The sequence below is a fragment of the Microtus pennsylvanicus genome, chromosome X, assembly GCF_037038515.1.
Source record: "Microtus pennsylvanicus isolate mMicPen1 chromosome X, mMicPen1.hap1, whole genome shotgun sequence".
In the NCBI taxonomy this organism is placed as follows: Eukaryota; Metazoa; Chordata; class Mammalia; order Rodentia; family Cricetidae; genus Microtus; species Microtus pennsylvanicus.
In genome coordinates this window covers 89,307,853-89,330,137 of record NC_134601.1, presented here as the reverse complement: position 1 = coordinate 89,330,137, position 22,285 = coordinate 89,307,853, and the positions used below count along the sequence as shown (strand labels likewise).

General features: G+C 39.2%; 1 protein-coding gene across 1 annotated transcript in view; it reads right to left on the bottom strand.

The window, feature by feature from the left end:
• Positions 1-22,285, bottom strand: part of Ophn1 (oligophrenin 1) — a 347,400-nt gene that overhangs the window by 24,212 nt on the left and 300,903 nt on the right. The window contains exons 20-21 of the mRNA XM_075958789.1: positions 5,113-5,260; positions 1-235 (exon numbers count right to left, since the gene is read on the bottom strand). The exon at positions 1-235 is cut by the window's left edge and continues 89 nt beyond it. Coding sequence (XP_075814904.1) covers positions 1-235; positions 5,113-5,260 — 383 coding nt within the window. The remainder of the gene's footprint in view (positions 236-5,112; positions 5,261-22,285) is intronic.

The following is a 22,285-nucleotide window of genomic DNA, read 5'->3' as shown; positions in this document are numbered from 1 at the left end:
TTGGTGGCCTTTGGAGTAGCCTTGGTCCCTCCATCCTGCAACCTAAATACCAACTTCCCCACATCCATCTCTGGGCAGGGCTCCGATTGGTAGTCAGAAACAGATCTATTTGGGGACTTTCTTCCAGGGTCAGTTTCCCCACTTTTCTGAATGGGTAGTTTGAGGTGCTGCGGTAGCCTGGGGGGATCCAGGTTGCTAGTGATTGTACCATTAGGAGTTTGATGCTGGGTTTCATCTGAAAAAAAGAAATTGGTACAAAGAAGAAAGATTAATCATGACCTTCATGTATGCATATTTAAATCTGAAAATCTGCACACATTTTCAAAATTGTTATTCTAGTACAGACTGACTACATCCCACAAGAACAGTCTCCACCCTGCCCGACTTGCATGGAGTCACAGGTCTCATTCAAATGAGGTTCAATTTAAGATGTTCGGATGACTTTCACCGACACAACTGAATCAACTCTAGTCTCCAATCTGCTTTATTCAAAAGGATGCAATTCAAAAAGGACAGAGTGCCCAATCAATTGCATAATTTACTCTTTCTAAATAAATGCATCAACTAATTCCCAAGTAGCACTTTTAAAAGCAATTTTTTAAGGTTTCTCCAATTTCAAGCTAACAAGCCTAACAGAATTTAATTTCTTTCTCTATCCATGTAAAGATCTCCTCAAATAGCCAATTTACATTCTTCCTCTAGCCTTTGTGCTCTGTAATTTCCTGTGCCCATTAGAATAAGATTTTAAGTGATTCTGAATATAGTTAAAGCTTCAAAGAACACAATAACAGACAGAAAGACTTTCTCTAGAAAAATAAGCCCACACACATATATTTAAAATTTTTGAAAATTACTTTAAGTTATTCGCTGTCTCTGAAAAAAAAATCAACAAATGCCCCAGATTCATAATATCCACTATGGACGTTGTCACCTTCATTAATAATAGAAAACTTAGGGCTGGGATTAACAACTCAGTGATAGAGCACTGGTATGGGACGTACAAGGTTGTTGGTTTCATTCCCGGCACCCCAAAAATAAATAAATAAATGAAACAGACATGTACATAAAGCTCATGTTAGAGCCCAGTAGTTAGGCATACTGTCTCTGTTCAGCAAAGGGAGACATTTGAGAGCTGTATTCAGCAAAGGTGACACAGGGCCCTTATTTGAAACCTGTTTCTTGTAATGAGATAGTGAGAAATTCTAAACATTGACTAGACAATAAATCTTAAGGATCTGGTTTCATTTATATATAATTATTATACTGATCATTTAGAGTTAATCATTGAACTCTGGGCCGAGAAATTGGTGGGAGTCATAGACAAATCAAAATTGTTCAGACAAACAATAGATTGGAGGAGTAAAAAAATCATGCTTTGTAAGAAAATATTACATTATACAGACTGAGCAGGTTATGTCTAAGTATATAATATATAATATATATATATATATGTATGTATTGACATATATGTATGTAACAACAATCAACAAAAAAGGAGGCCATGGGAGTATTTGAAAGAAGAAAAGGAAGGGAAAGTGGAATAGTGCAAATGCATTATAATTTCAAAAATGAAAGAATTTTAAAACAAAAATATATTTCAAGAGCAAATAAGTTCAGTTTGTCTTGAGCATTTATGATAAAAGATGTGAGTAGCTAGTTATGGGTCTATGCTAGCTAGGTGCTATTTCAGTAAGGCCTGAATAGGAATATGAACATTACCTCTGGTAGGTGGAAAGGAAGCATTGTCAAATAGATGTTTCCAGAACATCTAGTATGAAAAGTAGATCAGAGTGGACAAACTAGAGATTTCGAAACATATGGGAATGCTGATGACAATGACCAAAACTGCAACAGCACCAGTAAAGAAACACAGTCTCTTTGTTAAAGAGGTGGACTGGAAGGTGCAGCTAGTTGCACACTCCTGTAATCCTAGCACTTGGGAAGTTGGGGCAGAAGGATTGAAAGTTCAGTATTAGCATAGGCCACATAGCAAGGCCCTGTGTCAAACAAATAATACAGACTTAGAATGGCCAAAGATTTGATATAGGATATGAAAGGGTCTATGACAGTGGGGGAAGGATTTACTAAAATATTATATACAGGCCGAATATAAATTTGAAGATCAAATAATGAGATGCATTTGTCAAGAAAAGTGGCGAACAGTATCGGCTGCTCCTTAGAATGGTGGTGGGACACATTGTAAGAAGTACAGTGTTACATCTAGTAGGCATGTGGGATTTGGGATAAGATAGAAGGGGGAAATTGCTGCTTTTTAATTTGGTCATGGTATCAACTGGACAAATTACTCTCCTTCTCTGAGCCACAAATGACTTTCTGAAGCTCAGGTACCTACTTCATACTGGAATATCGAGGATTAAATGAGATTATAGGTTCACGCCCACTTAAAATGCACAGAATGAAAAGATAAGACTACTGTAACTAGCACTGACCAGAATACAGGGAAATTTGAAGCACCACCCTGTATTGGTGAGAAAGTAAAATGGCACATGTGCTTTGGAAATTAGCTTGGTCACTCTGCAAAAGTCTAACTTCAGAGTAAACGTATACTCGGCAATACACTCAAGACAACTGAAATCAGACATTCCCCCAACAACCTGAATACTCATAGCAGTGCTATTCATGAAACACAAATACAATTTCAGTGCCCATTCACTAAGGAATGGATAAACATAACGTGGTATGGTCACACCCTGGAATATCATATAGCAGCAGAAAATATACATACACACCCCAGAATAATTTGCTAGCCATAAAAGATTATATAGAATATGAGTCCATTTATATAAAAATTTCAGAATAAACAAGTCTTCAAGGTTAGAGAGTCATTGCCAGAGGCTGGGGAGGGGAAAGAATTGGAAGATTTCCTTTTTAGGATAATGCAAATATTTTCAGATAAGGTAGTTGTGCAAAATACATTTTACTGGGATTTACAATTTAATGGGGTTTATTTTATGACCTGGGCATTATTTATCAGTCCAAAAATTAATGGGTAAACTGTAATCTCACTGAAGATCTGGTACAAAGCTCTCATCATAGAGCAGGGCAAATTGAACCCCAGTTCAATTTACTCAACAGGCTAGTGACCAAAATGAAATTAGACCTGAGGTCTACTGACACCCAGTTAATTCATCTAATACACTCAGTAACTGGTCACTTATTATGTAGCAAGTTCTGTGTTGGTGTAGTGCATAAAGTTCTAAAAAGTTCTGTTAGTATAAGTTTTTTGGAGGGAACATTATAAATAAATTAATTTCATAAAAATCTAATTATGGGGCAACAAAACAAGCATCCGGTACTCCCATTTTCCACTTTCTCTTCCTCCTCTATGGAAGTGATCCCTTGAGCTAGATAATCCCTTTCTATTCATATTCCTAATATAACTATTCATTCACATTATAAACATGTACTAAACACACACAATGTATATATAGCAGGGATTGGTCCCAGACCCGGTGATAAAAATGGATCTAACGTTCTTAGGGGAAAAGTAGCTACTAAATATGTCATCAAGTAGTAGCAGGTGACATGAATAAAACAAAGCAGTGTAAGGGGACAGGAAGGAAGAAATGTTTAACTTGGGTGCTCAGAAAAGGTCTCTACAAGGAGATGGCAATGTAAACTTGAGACCCATAAGGAATATCAAGGGTCATGAAACTAGAGAACAGAGAGCAAAAGGGACAGAAAGTACATAAAGAAAGTTCAGATAGATAAGAGGGGTCACTGAAAACAGCATAAAAACAATTTTATTCGAAACATGAAGAGAGGTCACTAGAAGTTTGGAGCAGAGGGATGAGGTCATGGGCTTCACATTTTTGAAAGGATGGACAATTTGCTGGCTGCTTTGGCATTCAACCAGGCCAGCACAGACAGCTGGGAAGAGATGGTACAACCTCAGAGTGTGTGGTCCAAAGGGAAACCAAGGATTTCATATGTGATGTACATCCACAGCCCAAATGAATTGCTGATGGACCTAATGTGAGAGCGAATGGACAAAGAGCTACCAGGAAAGACCAACACTCTTGACCTCAGTGTTCTGGAGCTGGAAGTTGAGAGGGGAGGCATCACGAAAGGAGTAGGTTCAGAAGCAATAGAAAATCAAGAGTTGCTTTGGGCTGAGGAAGCGATGTGGAGCTTAGTGATAGAATGATCACCTGTCATTGTACAAAGGACTAGGTTCCAGCCACCACCATTAAAATAAAATACAAATCATGGTCCACTCCTCTTGAATTTCTAATGTCAGATGTGAATGGAAAGGGTAGAACGAATCCTGTATCTAAATGAACTGGGGAGTCCTCTGCAACATTTAGACGCTTTTTACATGCAAGAAACTTAGGCGGTGTAAAAAAAAAGCATAGGAAAGGAGGTTAAGACCTTTGGAGTCTTCAAATATCAAAATTAGAAAAAGAAAAGCAGTAGAGGGGGATGAGGTGGATGAAAAGAGAGGGATCAAGTTTAGTGTCCTGAAAGCCAAGTCCAGTGCCCCACAAAGAGAGAGGGGTTACCTGTCACATGTAGCTCACCAATTCACAAGAACAGTGCAGTGCTTGGTTTGGTCATGAGGAGATAAAAGTAGTTAGAGAAGTGGCAGGGGCTAAGGCCCACTTAGGACTGGTGCAGTCTCCTCAGGAAGAATCATCCCATTGGATGATGCTCCTTTTTTCACATAGCCATATCTTCCTCTGTCCTATAAGCTCCATGAGGGCAGGGGCATGTGGCTTAATTTCATTTGGCCTCTTTCAAATTACTTGGAACATGGCCATTATTCAACCCATGGTAGCTGCATTTAAATTACATTCTCAAAACATTAGCAAGAGCCTTGTACACATATTTCAATGAACTAGAGTAACATACCTATGAATAACTTGGATTTGCTGCTAGCCTTGCAAGGGATCATGCAGGATTCACCCCTACCCCATCCACTTCCAGTAATCTAATTTCCTCTTAGAATACAAACTGTAAGTCTTGCTTCTTCTGACTGCTTGTAAGCCAAAGACCTATGAAGGGTCTATCATTGCATGGAGGAAATAGTCACACTCCCATTTCTGTCCTCCAGTATTTTCTTTGTATGTAGCTGTCGTACTAACCACTGACCTTCACTTTCCTCGAGGGAAGAAGTGTAGAACACTGTCTTCTCTCTCAGCAAACGCTTTGAGATTGTGATTGGTTTATGCCTTCTTGCTGTCACTCGAGGTGGAGGCACTGGAGGTACTTGGCTATCCTCAGGTGGACCCAAATATATCTGTAGAGAAGGAAGGAAGATACCCAAGAGATAATTAGCAAACTACTCCTTGATGCAGTCCAGCACTGTATCTGGTTGACCATGTGGATGCTAAAGTGGCTAATGGGACTGGAGGGATTTTCTTGCTCCCTCTAACTACCAGCAAGAGTTCAGATGTCTCCTACCATAATGAATGCATAGAACTGACCCCCTCTGTGTGGAGAAAGAATGTCGATATAAATAGTGAAGCAACCCTGGACTTTATACTTACTACCAGTGAGACTTTAGGTAAGACATCTACCTTTGAGTCTCAGCATCCTCTCTCAATTGGAATAAGAGGATAGCAGCAACTACCCAACAGGCCTGTCGAGCTGCTTTGTATGGGTGGAGGTGAGGGTAAAGGGTTACTAAACACATTCCTGCGTACATATACGTGTATGCACTCAATATTTCAAAAAGGATACTTAAGTATCTAGATATGCAGGTTGTCTCAATACTGAGGAAGAAAAGGAAGAAAAATGGTTTTCTCGCATATTATTTTGTTCACCTACAGAAATTTTCATAATATGGCATGTTAATTATTTAAAAATAGAAGGAAAATAAAATTGAGAAGAATATCAAAAGTGCCTTGGATTATATGTGTGTGTGTGTGTGTGTGTGTGTGTATGATTCTTGAGGAGTACAAGAATAGCTGTGATTAGAATTGCTAACATGTGAAATGCCTGTGTGAAAGTGGCAAAATTAACAGGAACATTGTACATACAATCACAAGCCAACATGGATTTCATGGGTGACAGTAAGAGATGATGAAACAGTGGTAAACAGATGAATATTGAGCTGCATGATTCTAGGACACAGTGGGTTCTCCTCCTATCAGAGAACTGAAATAGCATTTTGGGAACTCCTACTCCATTACTGTAATAGTCACAAATACCCCTTCCTATGCTTTATACACGCCAGAACCTTTGTATCGATTGCTCATTATACGCAGAGAACTCATTTCTCTCTCCAACTATCCATGTGGCTTGTTTGCTCTGTTTTGCTTGCCCTTCTTATAAAGGCCTTCCAATTCAATGCATCTAAACTTTGACATACCTCCCTCTACCCAACACTTCCTATTTCTTTCTTCCCTGAATTTTTATGTTTTGTTATTTTGACATTTATCACCTTTTAAACATACATACACAAATACATACATTTAAATAAACATATATTTTCACTTAGTTTATTTCCTGTCTCCTAACTAGTTTTATTATTGTTATTACCATTGTTGTTGTTAACTCTTCCCTTCTCCTCTCCATTTTCTCTCTGCAGCCCCACCAATGTCTGCTTAAACATTTCCACACCCAGTATTCCTCTTATCACGTCCAGACCACACATGTTCTATTACCCTCCCTGCTCTTCTCCCCTGAAGCCTCTTTTGTCTTCTCTCACGGGCCCCTTCCCAGTTTCCTGGCATCTACACAAAGTCACTTCCATCTAAATGCACATCTTTAAAAACTTGCTAGAGCCGGGCGGTGGTGGCGCACGCCTTTAATCCCAGCACTCGGGAGGCAGAGGCAGGCGGATCTCTGTGAGTTCGAGACCAGCCTGGTCTACAAGAGCTAATTCCAGGACAGGCTCCAAAACCACAGAGAAACCTTGTCTCGAAAAAACAAAAAAAAAAAACTTGCTAGGATCTCTATATGAGAAAGAATAGTAGTGTTTCCCTTTCTGAATCTGGGTTGCCTCAATATATTTTTTAATTCCATCTATTTTCCTTCAGATTTCATTTTTCTTTATGGTTGAATATAATCCATTGTATATGTGTACCACATTTTCATTCTTCATTCATCTGTTGTTGGGCATCTAGGCTGGATCCATCTCCTTGCCATTGGGTACAGAACAGCAGTAAACAAGAGTGTGCAAGTATCTCTATGGTAGGGTGTAGAGACCTTTGGGCAAATGCTTAGCAATTGCACAGCTGAGTCATATAGTAATTTTATTGTTAGCTTTTGTGTTAGCTAGTTTTATGTCAATTTGATACAAGCCTTATCATCTGAGAGGAAGGAACATCTACTGAGAAGGTATCTCCATAGATGAAGGTTCGGGTAGGCCTGTGGAGCATTTTCTTATTAAGTGATTGATGGTGGAGAGACGAACTAATTGTGGGTGGTGACATCCCTAGGCTGGTGATCCTGGGTTCTATTAGAAAACAGGTTGACCAAGCCACAGTAAGCAGCACTCTTCCATGGTCTCTGCATCAGCTCCTGTCTCCAGGTTCCTGCCCTGTATGAGTTCTTGCTCTCATTCCTTTTGAGGATGAACTGTTACATGGACCCTTTCGTAAGTTGCTTTAGGTCATGGTGTTTCATTACAGCAATAGTAACCCTAACTAAGATAACTTCTCTCTCCCCCTTGCTCCCTCCCTCCCACCTGTCTTTCTTTCTTTTGAAACCTCCACACTGATTTCAATTATGGCTGTACTAGATTTTAAGCTTTATAAAGGCAAGTCTATTATATTCCCCACTCCTTCTGAGATCCATGAGAATGCCTTGACCTGGTGACTCAAAAATCAAGCACATTTATAAATAAGACACACAAGGAAAATGAACCCCCTTCCGGAAGACATAATTTCAACTACTTCTTTATAAGATGTTGCCATAGGACCTTATTTTCTTGCAGTCTGACACAAGAAAAAAAAGGACAAAATGAAATAGAAGAAACACATGCACCAGTGGTTTCTGAGCCATTGAGAAGGTAGTTATGACAGTTAGTGGTTTCCTGGAGATGATGAAAACAAACAAGGCAAGGCTTTTGATCATTATCACACTTGCAAATTACAGAGATCTATGCAGACAGCAGTGTAAAAAGGGGAGTCTAAGCAGAGCACAGCAGGGCCTTTCTTAGGCAAGGCAATAAAAATGACCATGAAAAATACCAGAGAGGACACAGTTTCCCCCATTACCAAAACTTTCAAAGTACTTCAGATTGAACACAACCCCAATAAAGGTTTTTAATAGAATTAATAAACTCATTCAAAATTTATAAAATTCAAAGAACTTAACCAAAAAAATATCTTAAAAGAAAAACAGAGTTGGAGGTCTGCTATTACCTGATTCCAAGCCTTATTATACAAACCTGTGATAATCAAGACAGTGTGGCATTGGCATCAGTGTTAAAATGGATCAACTAATATAGAAAGTCCAAATAAAGTCTTACAAACTACATAAATAATTAGATTTTTTTTCAGAAAGACAACTCAGTACAGAAAGATCAGCCATGATAATGAAATAATTGAAAAGTCATAACACTGTGTTGTGAAAATCAGAATATTAATCCATATCTTATATTATATATTAGATAATATTTCCTTCAAAGTTATTTTGTGTCTTATGAGAGAGATAATTTTAAGCTTAGCAAATATAACAGCCCAAATTGCATATTTTTATAAGCCTCTATTATAAACCTGAAAACTAGTCCAATTATGCTTTCCTAAGAAAAATATGAATGGTAGCTATAATAAAAAATAATCAATCTAGAAAAAAGATACTAGTAATACATTTTAAGGTACACTATAGAAAAATACAATACACATAATAGTCAATGAGCTAATATCAAATAATAAGAACTAAGCAAGCTTCTAAAACAGAAAAAATGAAGAAAAGTTTAAAGGGACATATGAAAAGGTAGAAAAATAAATAGCTCAGAAACATGAAAATTCAACAGCTTCACTGCCAATCATAAAATGCATTCTAAAAGAACAATAAATCACATTTTCCATTAGACTAATATATTCCACTGAACTAGTAAATAAATGGATGAACGCCATCTTTATAAGCTCTGTTGGGATAGTGATTTGTTTTTAGCTATATTTGGTTTCATTAAAGCAGCGACTTTAAATGTTCCTTTGATTATCACCACTTCTAGGACTCTCATGGAGCAAAAACACTCACATAATTATATGCTGATAACTTTCATGCAACATTCCTTAAATGAAATTCTAAAAATCATACAACATGAATATGGTCACATAAATTATGATTCATCTAGAGACAAATATTATGTAACTATTAAAATATGATGGAGATTCTTGGGAAATGAGATTGAAAGATTTAGTAAATATTTGAAAATAGCCAATAGGACAGTATGAATATGACAGCATGATTTAAACATGGTTTTGCAATGTGTGAGTATGTATTAATCTTTATTTGCTTTTTACTGATGATTAACAAAGAACCTAAATTTTAGGGATCTAACATGCCTGCATTCAAATCTCAGGTGTAACATTTGTTACCTAGTCATCATAAGTAAAGTTATTTAACTTCTCTTAACCTCAGTATTCCAATCTTCCCAGAGAGAGATTACACTTACTTCAAATATAATCAAATATAATGGCCAACTAGTAAATAAAAGTACTTCTCTAGCATTAATCCCTTCTTTTTCTCCTCTCTCTCTTTCCCATCTCCCCCTTTCGCTTTCTCTTTCTCAAGGACTTGTCTATTTTAACAAGAGAATTTCCCTACTGGGGGGAATTTTGTCTCTGAGGGCATCTTTCATGTTGCCTATAGAAATATTTTGTCGCCACAAGTGTAGGAGGGGGAATGGTGTGTAGTAAAGAAAGGCCAGGGATGATGCTAAACATGGCGTTCTTATAATATACAGAACAATCTCTACAATCAAGAACTATTGGCTCAAACTGACAAAATAAAGTCAAGGTTGAAAAAAAACCCTCACTTTATTAAAACGGGATAAGAATAACAAAATAATTACTAAATGTGGGTGGGCGCCAAAGGGTTTTTTTTTCTTTCTAGATTGAGTTTCTAAATATACTTTGAAAAAGTTCAATGGAGGGAGAAAACAGAATACATAGTGTGTTAGTGTTTGTTGGTTGTTTTTTAAATATCCACCCATCTATCCATCTATCCACTCAACCACCAACACATCTGACACTTCAGATAGCACTAAAGGAAGCATTATTCCTGGAGACAACCTCATCATTGCTGCCTCTTGCTCAGTTAGATGTAATGGTTGCCAAGCATTTGTAGCACACTATATCAAAGGATAGCTTCACTTAGATAACCCTATCTCACACTTCAGAGAAACCAGAGGTCCTTAGAAGGAAATATCTTCAATTTTCTATTTTCTCACTGGCATAAACTCATAAACTCAACTTACCACATCCCTGGTTTTTATTTCAAAAACCAGAAAGTCCTACTTGTGCCCTCAATCCCGTGTGATCTCTTCCTGGCTCTTGAAGGAGCTTCTTGAATCATCTGCTACTTCCGTACATTACCTCTTCTCTGTAGCATTCAGACATACTGAACTCGCTCATTCCGACCATTCTCCCTGAGCTGACACCATACACTTTTTCATCTTTACTCCCTAACCTGGTTGACTTCCACTGCTCTTCAATGTGGCCATGGCCACACCCCTTCTCTTCCAGAATGATTTTAAATTTTATTATTTATTTTGGTGTGTATAGATGTTTCACATGCATGTTCGTCTGTGAATTACATGTGTGTCATGTCTGGAGGCCAGAAGAGAGCATTAGACTCCCAGAACTGGAGTTAGAGACGGGTGTGAGCCTCCATGGGAGAGCTGCAAATTCCACCTGGATCTACTGTAGGCTGGTTCTCTTCACTGCTGAGCCATCTCTTCAGCTCTAGATAATTTTCACAATAATCACCACTAACCTATTTTCCAGATCCAAGCAACTTTTAAACCTGACTTTGACTTTTCAAGAGTATTGCGACAATTACCTAGTCCTTTTCCAATAATGTCTTTCCCATTCCTTTCTACTTTGTTTGATTTTGAGCCTTGCCCTGTGTCTTTCCCTGGTTCTCAATAAATCTTGATATTGTTCAGGATTGTGTTCTCAGTGCTCTTGTGAACTCATGAACACAGACTCACCACAGCCGTTCCATCCATTCTTACTTCCTGCACTCCCAGACTCATCTAGTTTTTTCTGTACAGTGTATCTAGTTACTCAGTGATGCTATGGACAACCCAAAAGCAACTCAAACAACATTTCAAAAGGTATCACCACTTGACTCTTCTATTATAATTTCTTACGCAAAATAATGGTAATGCCCAATCTCTGTACATCATCCCAATATCCTCCCTGTCTCCAGTTTCACATCCATTTACTCACCAAGGTTTCCTAATTGTACCTCCTTCTATCTCTTTGATCTCTCTCGTCTCCTTACTGACACTGCCTTAGCTCAGAGTTTTATGTCTCTTTCTGATTACTACATGGCCTCCTAATTGTTCTTTCTGCTTCCAGTCACTCCTTTCTTAAATCTGTTTGCTCTGGTATAAGTTGGGTGATCTTTCTTAACTCAAATTTAATTGTGCTGTTCCTCAGTTTAAAAGATCTCAGTGACGCCTCATTGTTTTGAGGACAAAGTTCAAATTGAGTTCTTTTACTAGCAGGAGATACTCTAAATTCTGGCCACTGCTCACAACCTCCAGTTCCTATTTCCCTGTATGGCTCCATTCACCCCAGACTACCCCTATTCTGTGTTATGATCGCTCTTTCTTCTCTTTGGTGTTTGTTTCTTTGACTTTTTAGTACTTCTCTGTCTCTTTGATCTCTCATTCCTGTATGTATCCAGAGTTTCTGTGATGAGCAGACCACATCCCTAATGATGGAAGAGGTTACTCGTTGCTCATCCTAACACCCATTCTCTCTTTCTTCTTTTTTTATAAATATTTATTTATTTATTATGTATACAATATTCTGTCTGTGTGTGTGCCTGAAGGCCAAAAGAGGGCACCAGACCTCATTACAGATAGTTGTGAGCCACCATGTGGTTGCTGGGAATTGAACTCAGGACCTTTGGAAGAGCAGGCAATGCTCTTAACCTCTGAGCCATCTCTCCAGCCCCAGCTTAGCCCCATACCTACATTTCTTAACCTCTCTTGTTGTGAGCTGAGGAATTGGTTTAAAGAATGCTTTAAACAATTGTCTTAAAGAATGAAATGGAAATGGAAATGATGCATACAATCTTTTGAATCATGTTATTATAAAGAAGCTCTGTATGTTCCATTCTGCCTCTTTTCCCTTTCTCCCTGGACCACAAAAAAGGACAAATGGATCACTAAGTAAAGCTTCGGTATTGCATCCATGTCATGAGGATGGTGTGATGTCCTATCGTGTGTCACCTCTAGTTTTCTACACAAGATAAGAATGAACTTCTGCCTTATTTGAAAGGCTGCATTTACAATACCTACTTCTAAGATTTGAATACAGAGAGTTTTCTGGTACCTCAATTAATCTGCCGACTTTGAGGATTTTCCTCATGAACTAACTGCTCCGAGAGAACTTCTGTAGTCAGGTTGCTTATGTACAAGTGTGGTCCCAAAATTTGAGAGGCTAACACAGGAGAATCAAGGGTTCAAGCCACCCTCAACTATATCGCCTTATATTTCATCCAAAGTAAAAGGACTGAAAATGAAGAGGAAGACAAGAACAAACAGAAGACATAAAGGAGGAGGTGGGGTGATGGGGAAAGCACTATCATTTTTCCATGTACATCTCTAGAATCTAGGGCACATTTCCATCATGATACTTAACACATTACTTCCCAAGGACGAGTAGATACAAAATTCCCAGGCAATCATATTCATTTCCTGATGTCAGAGACTTTCCACCCGTGCATGTGTAAAAGCAAGGGTGGAATGGGGCACCAGACAAAAAGCTGCAGCTCAATAACCATTTTTGCAATGAGCAGATGAATCTTGGCTGCCAGGCCCAGTACGATATTACATAACAGACACCTTTTCACCACGTGTCCAACTGGAATAGGAAAGAGAGTACAGTGCACAAAGACTACTGAGTCTAGTTGGAGTCAAGGTCAGTTGTGTTGAGGCTTTGCTACTTACTAGTTATGCAACCCTAGGTGAGACTCGAGACTTCAGTTGCTAAAACCATAATGACTGCCTCCTAGAATTGTGGTCACTGAATGAGATTATGAACCTACACTGGAAAATACTAGCTATCGATATATAGTAATGATTATAATTATCAGCAACACTACAAAGAAATTACACCTATGTATACTTGGGTAAAGACAGAGGCAGAAAGAAATGTTTGTTGTCAGGGAAAGAGCAAGGGAGGGAAGAAATGGGGTGGCGGAAATGCTTCTGCGGCACAGAGAACAGAGGACGGGGATTCAGGGACTCTCCAAAGTCTGTGCCACATCAAATGATCTTTTTATCCCTTACCTCATTACACAAACTATCTGCAGCGCATTGACAACAGCACTTTCTTGAAGCCTGCTTTTCTTTAGGAAGAGGTGCCAAGTTGACTGAGACACTGATCAGGAACCTTCTGAGACCCATTCTGCCAATATACCAGAAATCCGGCCTCAGAGAGGGTAAATGGGAAGCTTAAAGCTGTATTCTGTCCAAATGGGAGAAGTACAGAAAAGTAGAGGGGCCATATAATCCTGGTTATGTGACCACTCTGAAATTAAAATGTGGCCTGCATAACCCCAAAGTCATCACAGATTGCAACATCCCTCCCAAAGCTGGTCTGCAGATGTAAACCGTGGAGCCAAACGTTAATGTGGAAATTTTGGCAATTCGTTTGGTAAGAGAAGTAATTTACCTCTTTCTGTTCTGTGGGCCCTCTAAAGACCTCACTTTGTGTATTTTGTTTCAATGTTTTGATTACTTTTGGAGACAGAGTTTCATTCTGTAGCCCAGGCTGTCCTGGAACTCATTATATGTAGCTCAGGATGGCCTTTAACTTACAGCAATCCTCTTGTCTCCATTTCCGGAACACAGTCAATAATGTTTACTGCCTGGCCCACATCTTTTGAAGGATGAATTTAGCCCTTGTGTAGCCTTTGAGAAGAGAAATGAAACAAACGGCTACTTTGCTCATTCCACTATCCTCCCTTCGCTGTTCAACACACCAACCACACATCTGCCTCGGGGCCCCTATAATTGGTTTTAGTATTCATAGAGCTCTAAGAGAGCTACCATAGCTCATATTCTTATTTCATGGAGATCGCTGTCTAAATTTTCCACTGTGAATGGCCTTCTTTCATTATCTTACAAATACTAACCTTTACCTGGCTTTGTTTTTTTTTTTCAGAGTATTTACTATCATTTGATAAATATGTCTAATTGGTCTTTCCCCAGGAAAATATGAGAAAAGGCTTTTGTTTGGTTTATAGGAGTATTCCCAGTGCCAGAATTTTGATTGTTATATACCACAAAATTAGTAACCATTCATTGAATGAATATCATGGGCACTTGAGAACTGGGCTATTACCTGCAGACCTAACTTGTGGGACAGAGAAGGAAAACTTTGGAAGGGAGATGTCATAGTTTCTCTTAAGAGAGGGGCAAGAAAGACGACGAATGCAAAAGCTTCTGCTTTTTCTTATTTGGAGCACACTTTATTGGTTTCTGTAAGCAAGAGCCCCAAATCCCTTGATTTACTGTTGGTAGCCCAATGTTAATGAGGAGACTTTTATAGATGAAAAGGGCATTGGAGAGCCCAAGAAAAGAACCCCAGCCTGCACTGCTTATTCCACCATTGATTTCTTGACTATCCACGAAAGGGCTTGTTCTAAGTTGGTTCCAACGATGGACAGTATACCTTCTAAATAGAAGAAACAAACCCCAAACTCACAGGAAACAAGGCATTTCTACTGGGTCAATGATGGAAGATAGAGAACCAAGCTCTCTTAGGCCTTCTGATATCATTGTGAAGGGAAGGCAACAGTGATAGTGGAGAAGGAAAGAGAAAATGATTCTAACTGTGGACTCAGACAAGTGACTAAAGTACAACTTGGACAGCACAAACTTTTCCCAAGGACAAGTGATGGGTAAAGGACTGTTTTCATGGTAAACTCCTATACCATGTTTATGTGTTAGGTACAGTTCTAAAGTTCTAAGTAAATATATATATATATTTACTTAGTGACTTTTCATAATTTCTTTTCTCTCCAATGAAGACTTGGGTTTTAAATATATGATTAATTAACTATTACGCTATGGTCAGCACAGAATTAATCCATCTATCCACCCCATTGATAGTATTAAAAGAAGAAAGAATGGTTGAAAATATAAATGAAAAAAGTAAATAATTACCAATAGAATTTGATAGGGCATTGGTCCTCATTTTTCCTTCTCTAGACTCTGGGGTCTTTTACATAGCTGAAAGAGTAAGTGGGCATTCTTTGCCAACAGAAAGACTAGACCAGCTTGGAGAGAAGGCTGGAGAGGGGATTTAAGGCCAAGGGCTTGGCTAGGAACAAAGAGAGTGTATCTTTCCAAGGCTACCCGATAATAAGTAGCAAGGCCATGTTATGAACTCTGAAGTGTCTGACTTCAAGGCTAACACTCTTTCTACTATATAAGAAGGAAACATTTTAATTTGAACAAATGATTATTTGAATGGGAGCAGGATCAGGCAGTACAAGTTTCCCACGCATCAATATTCCAGCAACTATATGACTAACTGACTTCTCTCTGCAAACTAGGTAAGAATACCCAGGCTCTTGCAGTTCCTAAGAGTGAGTATAGGAAAACAATCTCAGAGAGTGGTCAGAATAGAATCGTGGGCCAAAATGGTGCTTATTTGTGGACACGTGATTGGTACCGTGTAAAATATTCACTGAGAAAAATCTGCAATGCCTGGTCAAAAGGAAATCAATATCCAAGGCTAAATTCTATTCAGGTAGCTGTTGGCTGTTGCCTAGGGTTGGAGTCAGGGGTCCAACTCCAGGACAGTCCTCCTCTTTCTAAAGGGTTCTGAGGACTAAATCTGAATTACAATACTGAAATTTGGAGGCACAGCCAGAAATGAACTACCTTCAATGAACTGGAGGTTCATGAACTACTACTTACCTAAGCTTGGTGATAAATTTCTCCCATTGTAGACTTTCCTCTGTCATGCATTTAGGTGTGAGAATAAAGTTTAATAAAAGATGGTCATTTTCAAATTGTCAAAAACTCACAAAGCTGAACAACTATGGAGATTCACCCCAGATGGGGCTTCCAGGTTCCATATATCAGATTGTAGAAAAGAAAAGAAAAGAAAAGGAAAAGAAAAACAACAAAAAAAGCCTACCTTGAATTTCTAGAAATCTAAGCTATAATATCTGGCCCTGAAGAATGCCAGCTTTCCACCAACTCTCCATTTATACTCTGGCTGAGGCTAGATTGAGCTTTTCTGAGGTCTGGTTATACTAGCAGAAACTGTATTTTAAAATGCATTAGAAACAAAGGTGGCAATGGGGTCAAAAATAATAAGCTCTTAGCATTTGGCACAAACCACTTCAAACATCAAGTGTGTCACCAAGTTTGCTTGGAGTAGCTACATAACTTTGAAAATGTCACGTCTCTTGTAAACAAGAGCCAACTTTTAAAAGAGGGCTGTCATTAAGACTGTCTTTTGACTCAGCAACACATAGTCTTTAAGATTTTCTTTTTAGATATAATATTGTAGAATGCTATTTGGTCCTATTCATACATTGTATGTGGAAAAACTAATATCCAAAGAGGAGTTATGAATTGCCCAGGGCTCCAAAACTAGTAGAAGATAGAATTGTGATTAGAGCCCAAGTTCTAAGGCCCAATATGGTCTCCTTTCCCTTAAAGTACAGCATCTACTGTAGAAAATAACCATTGCCTTCCATTAACTATGTTTACTAGGTCTGTAACCCATGCTCTGATTGGCTATCCATTCCCTGGTTGGTTGCCTTGGAATGAGAACACCAAGGGAATGAAAGAATGCAGTCAGATCCTGCTAAGAATGTTCTGACTGGAATTGGTAATTATGTGTTTTCTACGAAGAATGGATTGATAGATACCAAGTGGAGTGCTTCTTTTGGACCAGCATAGTATGATTTAGACTGTGGAAGTGAAGAGCATCTTTACCGCAAGGAAACAGAAGTAAATAAGGGTCGAAGGACCTCTAAGACAAGCTTATTTTATTAAAATGAATTCAGAGACAGTAAGGAAAAATGATTATAGGAGAATGTGCCCACTAAGATCAAGTTCATTTCCCATGCATACTCTAAAACGCTGGTGGGGGAGGGCATAGGCATTGTGCTATATGCAGAGCACTGGACACCTTTATCATAGCGAATCCTCCTAATGACACTGAGGTAGGGTTAATCATTTGTCTCCTTGGCTCAGGGAGATAAACTGACTTGCTTAAGACCACCCAGATAGCAAAGGCTACAATCAGAACTACACTCCAGAGCTGTCTGGTTCTAAAGTTATTCCATTCTTTTCATTGCTTTCACATCACTAGAGATACTTGAGAAGCCTATATAGTTAACCAGGACACTTCCTGGAGTCTTTGTGCTAATCCAAAGAAGTAGCCGTGACCCAGTCATCAGCCACAAAATCTCAGAGAACAGAAATAAAGCACACACTCTCTCAGGCCTCGTCCACTGCTCCCTAGCCTCTAAAACTCCTATTGGCACAACTGCCTGACTGCAAAAAGTCAGGCTGTTCCAGGCCTGACTGCCAGAGTCCACCATCTGGCCCTCTAGCCTACTGACCCCAGTCTTACTATATCGTCTAGACTTTGACCGGAGACTTCAGAGTACTCCAAAGCCATGTCAGACACAGCGATAAATTCTATGAAAAAATCACCGTCTAGTGAGGAAAATAGTCTGTATCATTTTGGAAATCTTTTTAGAATGGCGAAGGCTAACTAAGGTTATAGCTCAGGGCTTGCCTAGCAGTTCATAGGTGCAGGGCCCTGGGATCCATCCCCAGCACTTAAAATAACAACAAGTGAGTCAATAATACCTTTAAAAGGTATTTATTCTATTTAGGTGTGTTTCCGCTTGGACATGTAAACTAGATACGAACAACAACAACAAACATGTTTGATTTTGATAACCCACAGCAAACTTAGCCTTTCTCTGTCTCATTACCTACCAGTAAAATGGGAGAACACCTCAAGAGTTGTTGGAAGGACTCGATAGAATGTTGAACAGCAAAGGCTTAGCATATAGTAAGTTCTCGTGAAATGCTACCTATGGTTCTTACTGTTGGGAGCATTGTAGTGCCAGCTGGAGAAAGGAAAAGGAGAGGAGAATGTATCGCTACCTTTTGCTGAATCTTCCAGAGAACGATCAGGGTGACCAGAATCGAAAGACTGACTCATAGTGAGGATTTCAGGTATCAGAACACTGGGGGCAAATGTCACTCCCAAATGTACCCTGTACTTCACACGCCATCTCATCGGGTTTGGACATGCTGATTGAGCTGCAGCAAGCCCTGACCGTGATCCAAAGGCTAGCTGAGAGAACCCGGCTGCTGGAGAATGTGTGAAGAGCTCAGGCAGGGTTGAAACCTCGTAACTGTATCTTTAAAAGATTCTCTATGACTAGTGAACACATCTGAAGTTTCTCAATCTTAATAATCCCTGCTCAAAGCTATTTTTCTTCAGGTTACCCTTTGATCTCAATATGCATACTTAAAGATACTTTTCTGAAGATTCATTTGAAAATGTTTGTCAAATTCTCAGCTAACTACATATTAGATTCTGAAAATGTCCTAACATGAATAAGCTAATAAAAATGTTATTCTTAATAACTTTTTAGCTTAACCTTATCATTTCAGAAATTATATGCAATGAAGCACAGATCTGACTTAATTAGATTCTCTCACCCTCTCTTTATTCCTGTTACATATGCACACATATACGTGTGTGTACTATTAATGAATATTTAGATGACGACAGGTACACTTTAAAATATAAACACTAAAAACAAGCTTTATAGTAAGACGCATTGTGATTTGCAATCAGCGTTTACATTTCAAATTAATACACACACATGTGTATGTGTGTCTGAATGTGTGTATCTGTCATTTATCATTCCACAAAGAGGGAAACACATTTCTCTGTTCTCTTGCTGCCCTCTGGCGGCCGACACAAATCTACAGAAGTCACATTTCAGGAAAAAGAAGCAAACCAGGGCTGTGGTCTGTGTCCTCGGGGCTGCTAGATTGGGTGTCAGAAAAATACATAAATCAGAGTTGTTTTTTAAAAGGGACTCTTGTTTGCCTCTTCCAATCCATCATGTTGCTACAACATCAATGAGGTCTTTTTTCCTGGATAAGTTCCTGTTTGGACATTTGGGAACATAGGCAACATTGGAGTTCTCACAAACTTTGTATTGAAAACAATCCAGCTTTCTCTGGCCAGTTTACAAGAAGAACTCCCCTCAGTCATCTGTGGCAAAGACTGTATCCTTCAGTTTTTCAGTTCCTCCAACCACACTCTCAAACCATTCATCTTTAGAGACAGTAAAATCCATTCTGACATATATTAGTAGTGGATTTCCTAATTACCTTGAAAATAATTGTTTTCCCAGAAAACTATACTAAGACCATGAAGCAAGACGGTGCATAATTGAAAGGCAATTACCCACCCACCAGAAGGGAAATATTGGACTATAGCTGTAGCTCAGCGGTACGGCAGTCATAGTATGTGTGATGCCCTGTGCTACATCCCCAATACTAAGAAACATGCATAAAGAAAAAGGAAAGCATTGGAATACACATATTAGCACTGCAGAGGGAGTTAATGAGAGCAACAATAGCCACCTCAATATCAGTGATACAAAGGCAAGCACAACCGACTACTCTCCTTAATCTTTCGCTTGAAAAAAGGTCTCCATTCCTTGAGATGCAGCCTTACGCTGCCACAACTAGATTTGTCTCAGTTTTGCCACTCAACAAATTCAGTATCTCTGTTCCCTAATCTAGAAAATCAATAATGTGCATCATTTCAGAGTCGGAATGAGGACTGGATGAGCTAAGAGTACAGTGCACCTCACTGCACCCAGCCCGACTCCTGGGTCACTGCTCAAAAATCGACTTCTGAGCAGGTTGACCAGTAACTGGTCTCTAGCACAGTGCAATCAGGAGCAACAAATGGGGAAAGTGCTGAAGTCTGGCTGTGCGGCTGGCAAATGTCTTTCCAAAGTAGACGTGAGATAATAGAATAGGCAAGGATTCAACCCTGGTCCCTGAGCTCGTTTATAAAGTACCTTGTGAAGAACCGAGGGGATATGAGGGTCCAACGACAAAGGTGGGGATGGAGCTGCAACAATGCATTTTGCAAAGAGACGGGGCTTTATGGAAAATGAAGTGCCTGAGTCAGAAGAGCTTTAAAAGTCACTTTCTAGTTCTGATAGCCAAATGAATCTGTCCCACATTCCATCTCCTTAAGGGAAATACAATTCTGTCCTCAGAACTAAATCACTAAGAACTGCCTTCCCAGCTGGCCTCTCTCATTCCCTGTAATTCCCAGCAGCTGCCCCAAACAAAATGTTCAGAAAACAAAAACCAACCTTCCTCTGCCAATCCAAATTACCTCTGTGTCTCAAGCCAGCAGTATCGGGTTAGCGTACCCTGATTCACACACTATTCCATGGGCTAGAGACTAAGAACTTCAGAATAATTGACAGTGCTATTCTAGGGGATTAGTGGAGGGGGGAAAACTTCCTTTCCCCAGTTACTTATCTGCTCTCCTACTTGGAAATTTAGAGGTGATTCAAATTACTTAAAAATAACAGTGCTGAGACAAATCTCGGAATGGACTCCTTTAAGCATCAGCTTGCCTTACACATTTAAGTTTTCTTTACAGACTAGCTAGGTATTTTTTTAAAGGGGCTGATAGAGAATCTGAAAGCCAGTGTGTTTAAGCCCTTTCTATTAAAGAGCAAGCGTAAATGGAAAAAAATATTACTGAAATTATAATATGTCAACCGAAAAATCATATCCCATTAGCCGAACAACTCGGCAGGAACATATAATCCCTAGTGCTTGCTGGGCAGCCTCAACGCTCACATATATTATCTCTTTTAATCCCCACAGCTATTCTATGTAGTCACGCCTACGTAAGGTCGATAATTTCGGGGACAACCCCACACATCAGTTTTCTCCTTTTCAAAACGGGCAATTTGATAAATGCTTAGCACACTGGAAGTTCATTTTCTATAGCCACACAAGATGCCTCACCTGAAGGAAATTTATAAATCAGAAGCAATTCGTGATTGTCATATTGCTGTTTTGAAAACATAGCTAATGTACATCTTTAGTACCATACAAAGGCCAGAATTACAATCATGTAATACATATTTAAAATCTAGCAAGATGTAACAGCCTCACTCCACCGCTGAGCACCAGTAAGCTGAAATGACCTCCTATTGGAGACTGGGGATAACAGATAACCAGTATTTGTAATTAATTGTTCCTCACGTATTGCTACAATATAGAGTTAGGGATCCAGACCAAACATGCAGCAAAATAATTTTATAAACCCTGTTGGGATTAAGGATATTCACCAAAGAGCAGATCTTTTTGGTAAAATAAAATTGGTCTTTTATCTTTAAAATCTATAGAATAAATTTGACAGAAATTTGAGTGGGTTGTTTTTGTTTGTTTTTGTTTTTGAGACAGGGCTTCTCTGTGTAGTCCTGGCTCTTCCTGGAATGTGCTCTGTTAACCAGGGTGGTTTCTAACTCACAGGCCCTCTGTCTCCTGAGTGCTGGGATTAAAAGTATGCGCCGCCACCACCCAGCCGGAAATTAAGGGGTTTTGACTGATAACAGACTAAACATGCCATCATCCTTCCTCTATCCACTCACAAATGAATAAGAACATTTAAAGTGCAGTAAGTCAGGACATACTGAAGCATTTCCATGGCCTCTTCTGCCTGGAGCTAAACTCTTCACTCAAACCAACAAGATTCATAAGTTCATCATCAAATGTTAAAATTAGGATACTGTATTAGTTACTTGTGCTGCTCTGATAAAATGCCATGACTAAGACAACTTAAAGAAGGAAAGAGATTATTTGGGTTTATGGTTCCAAAAGGAGAGTCCACAATGGTGGGGAAGGGTAGCAGCAAGCAGCAGAAATAGCAGCAGGGCCGGGAAGCAGAAAGATCACACTTCTGTGCACAGGCAGGAAGCAGAAAAAGCAGAGGCAAACTACAAGAGAGGAAGTGGGACGAAGTTAGAAACTCGCAGAGCTGGCCTTCAGTGATGGCCTTCCTTCAGCACGGATCCACCT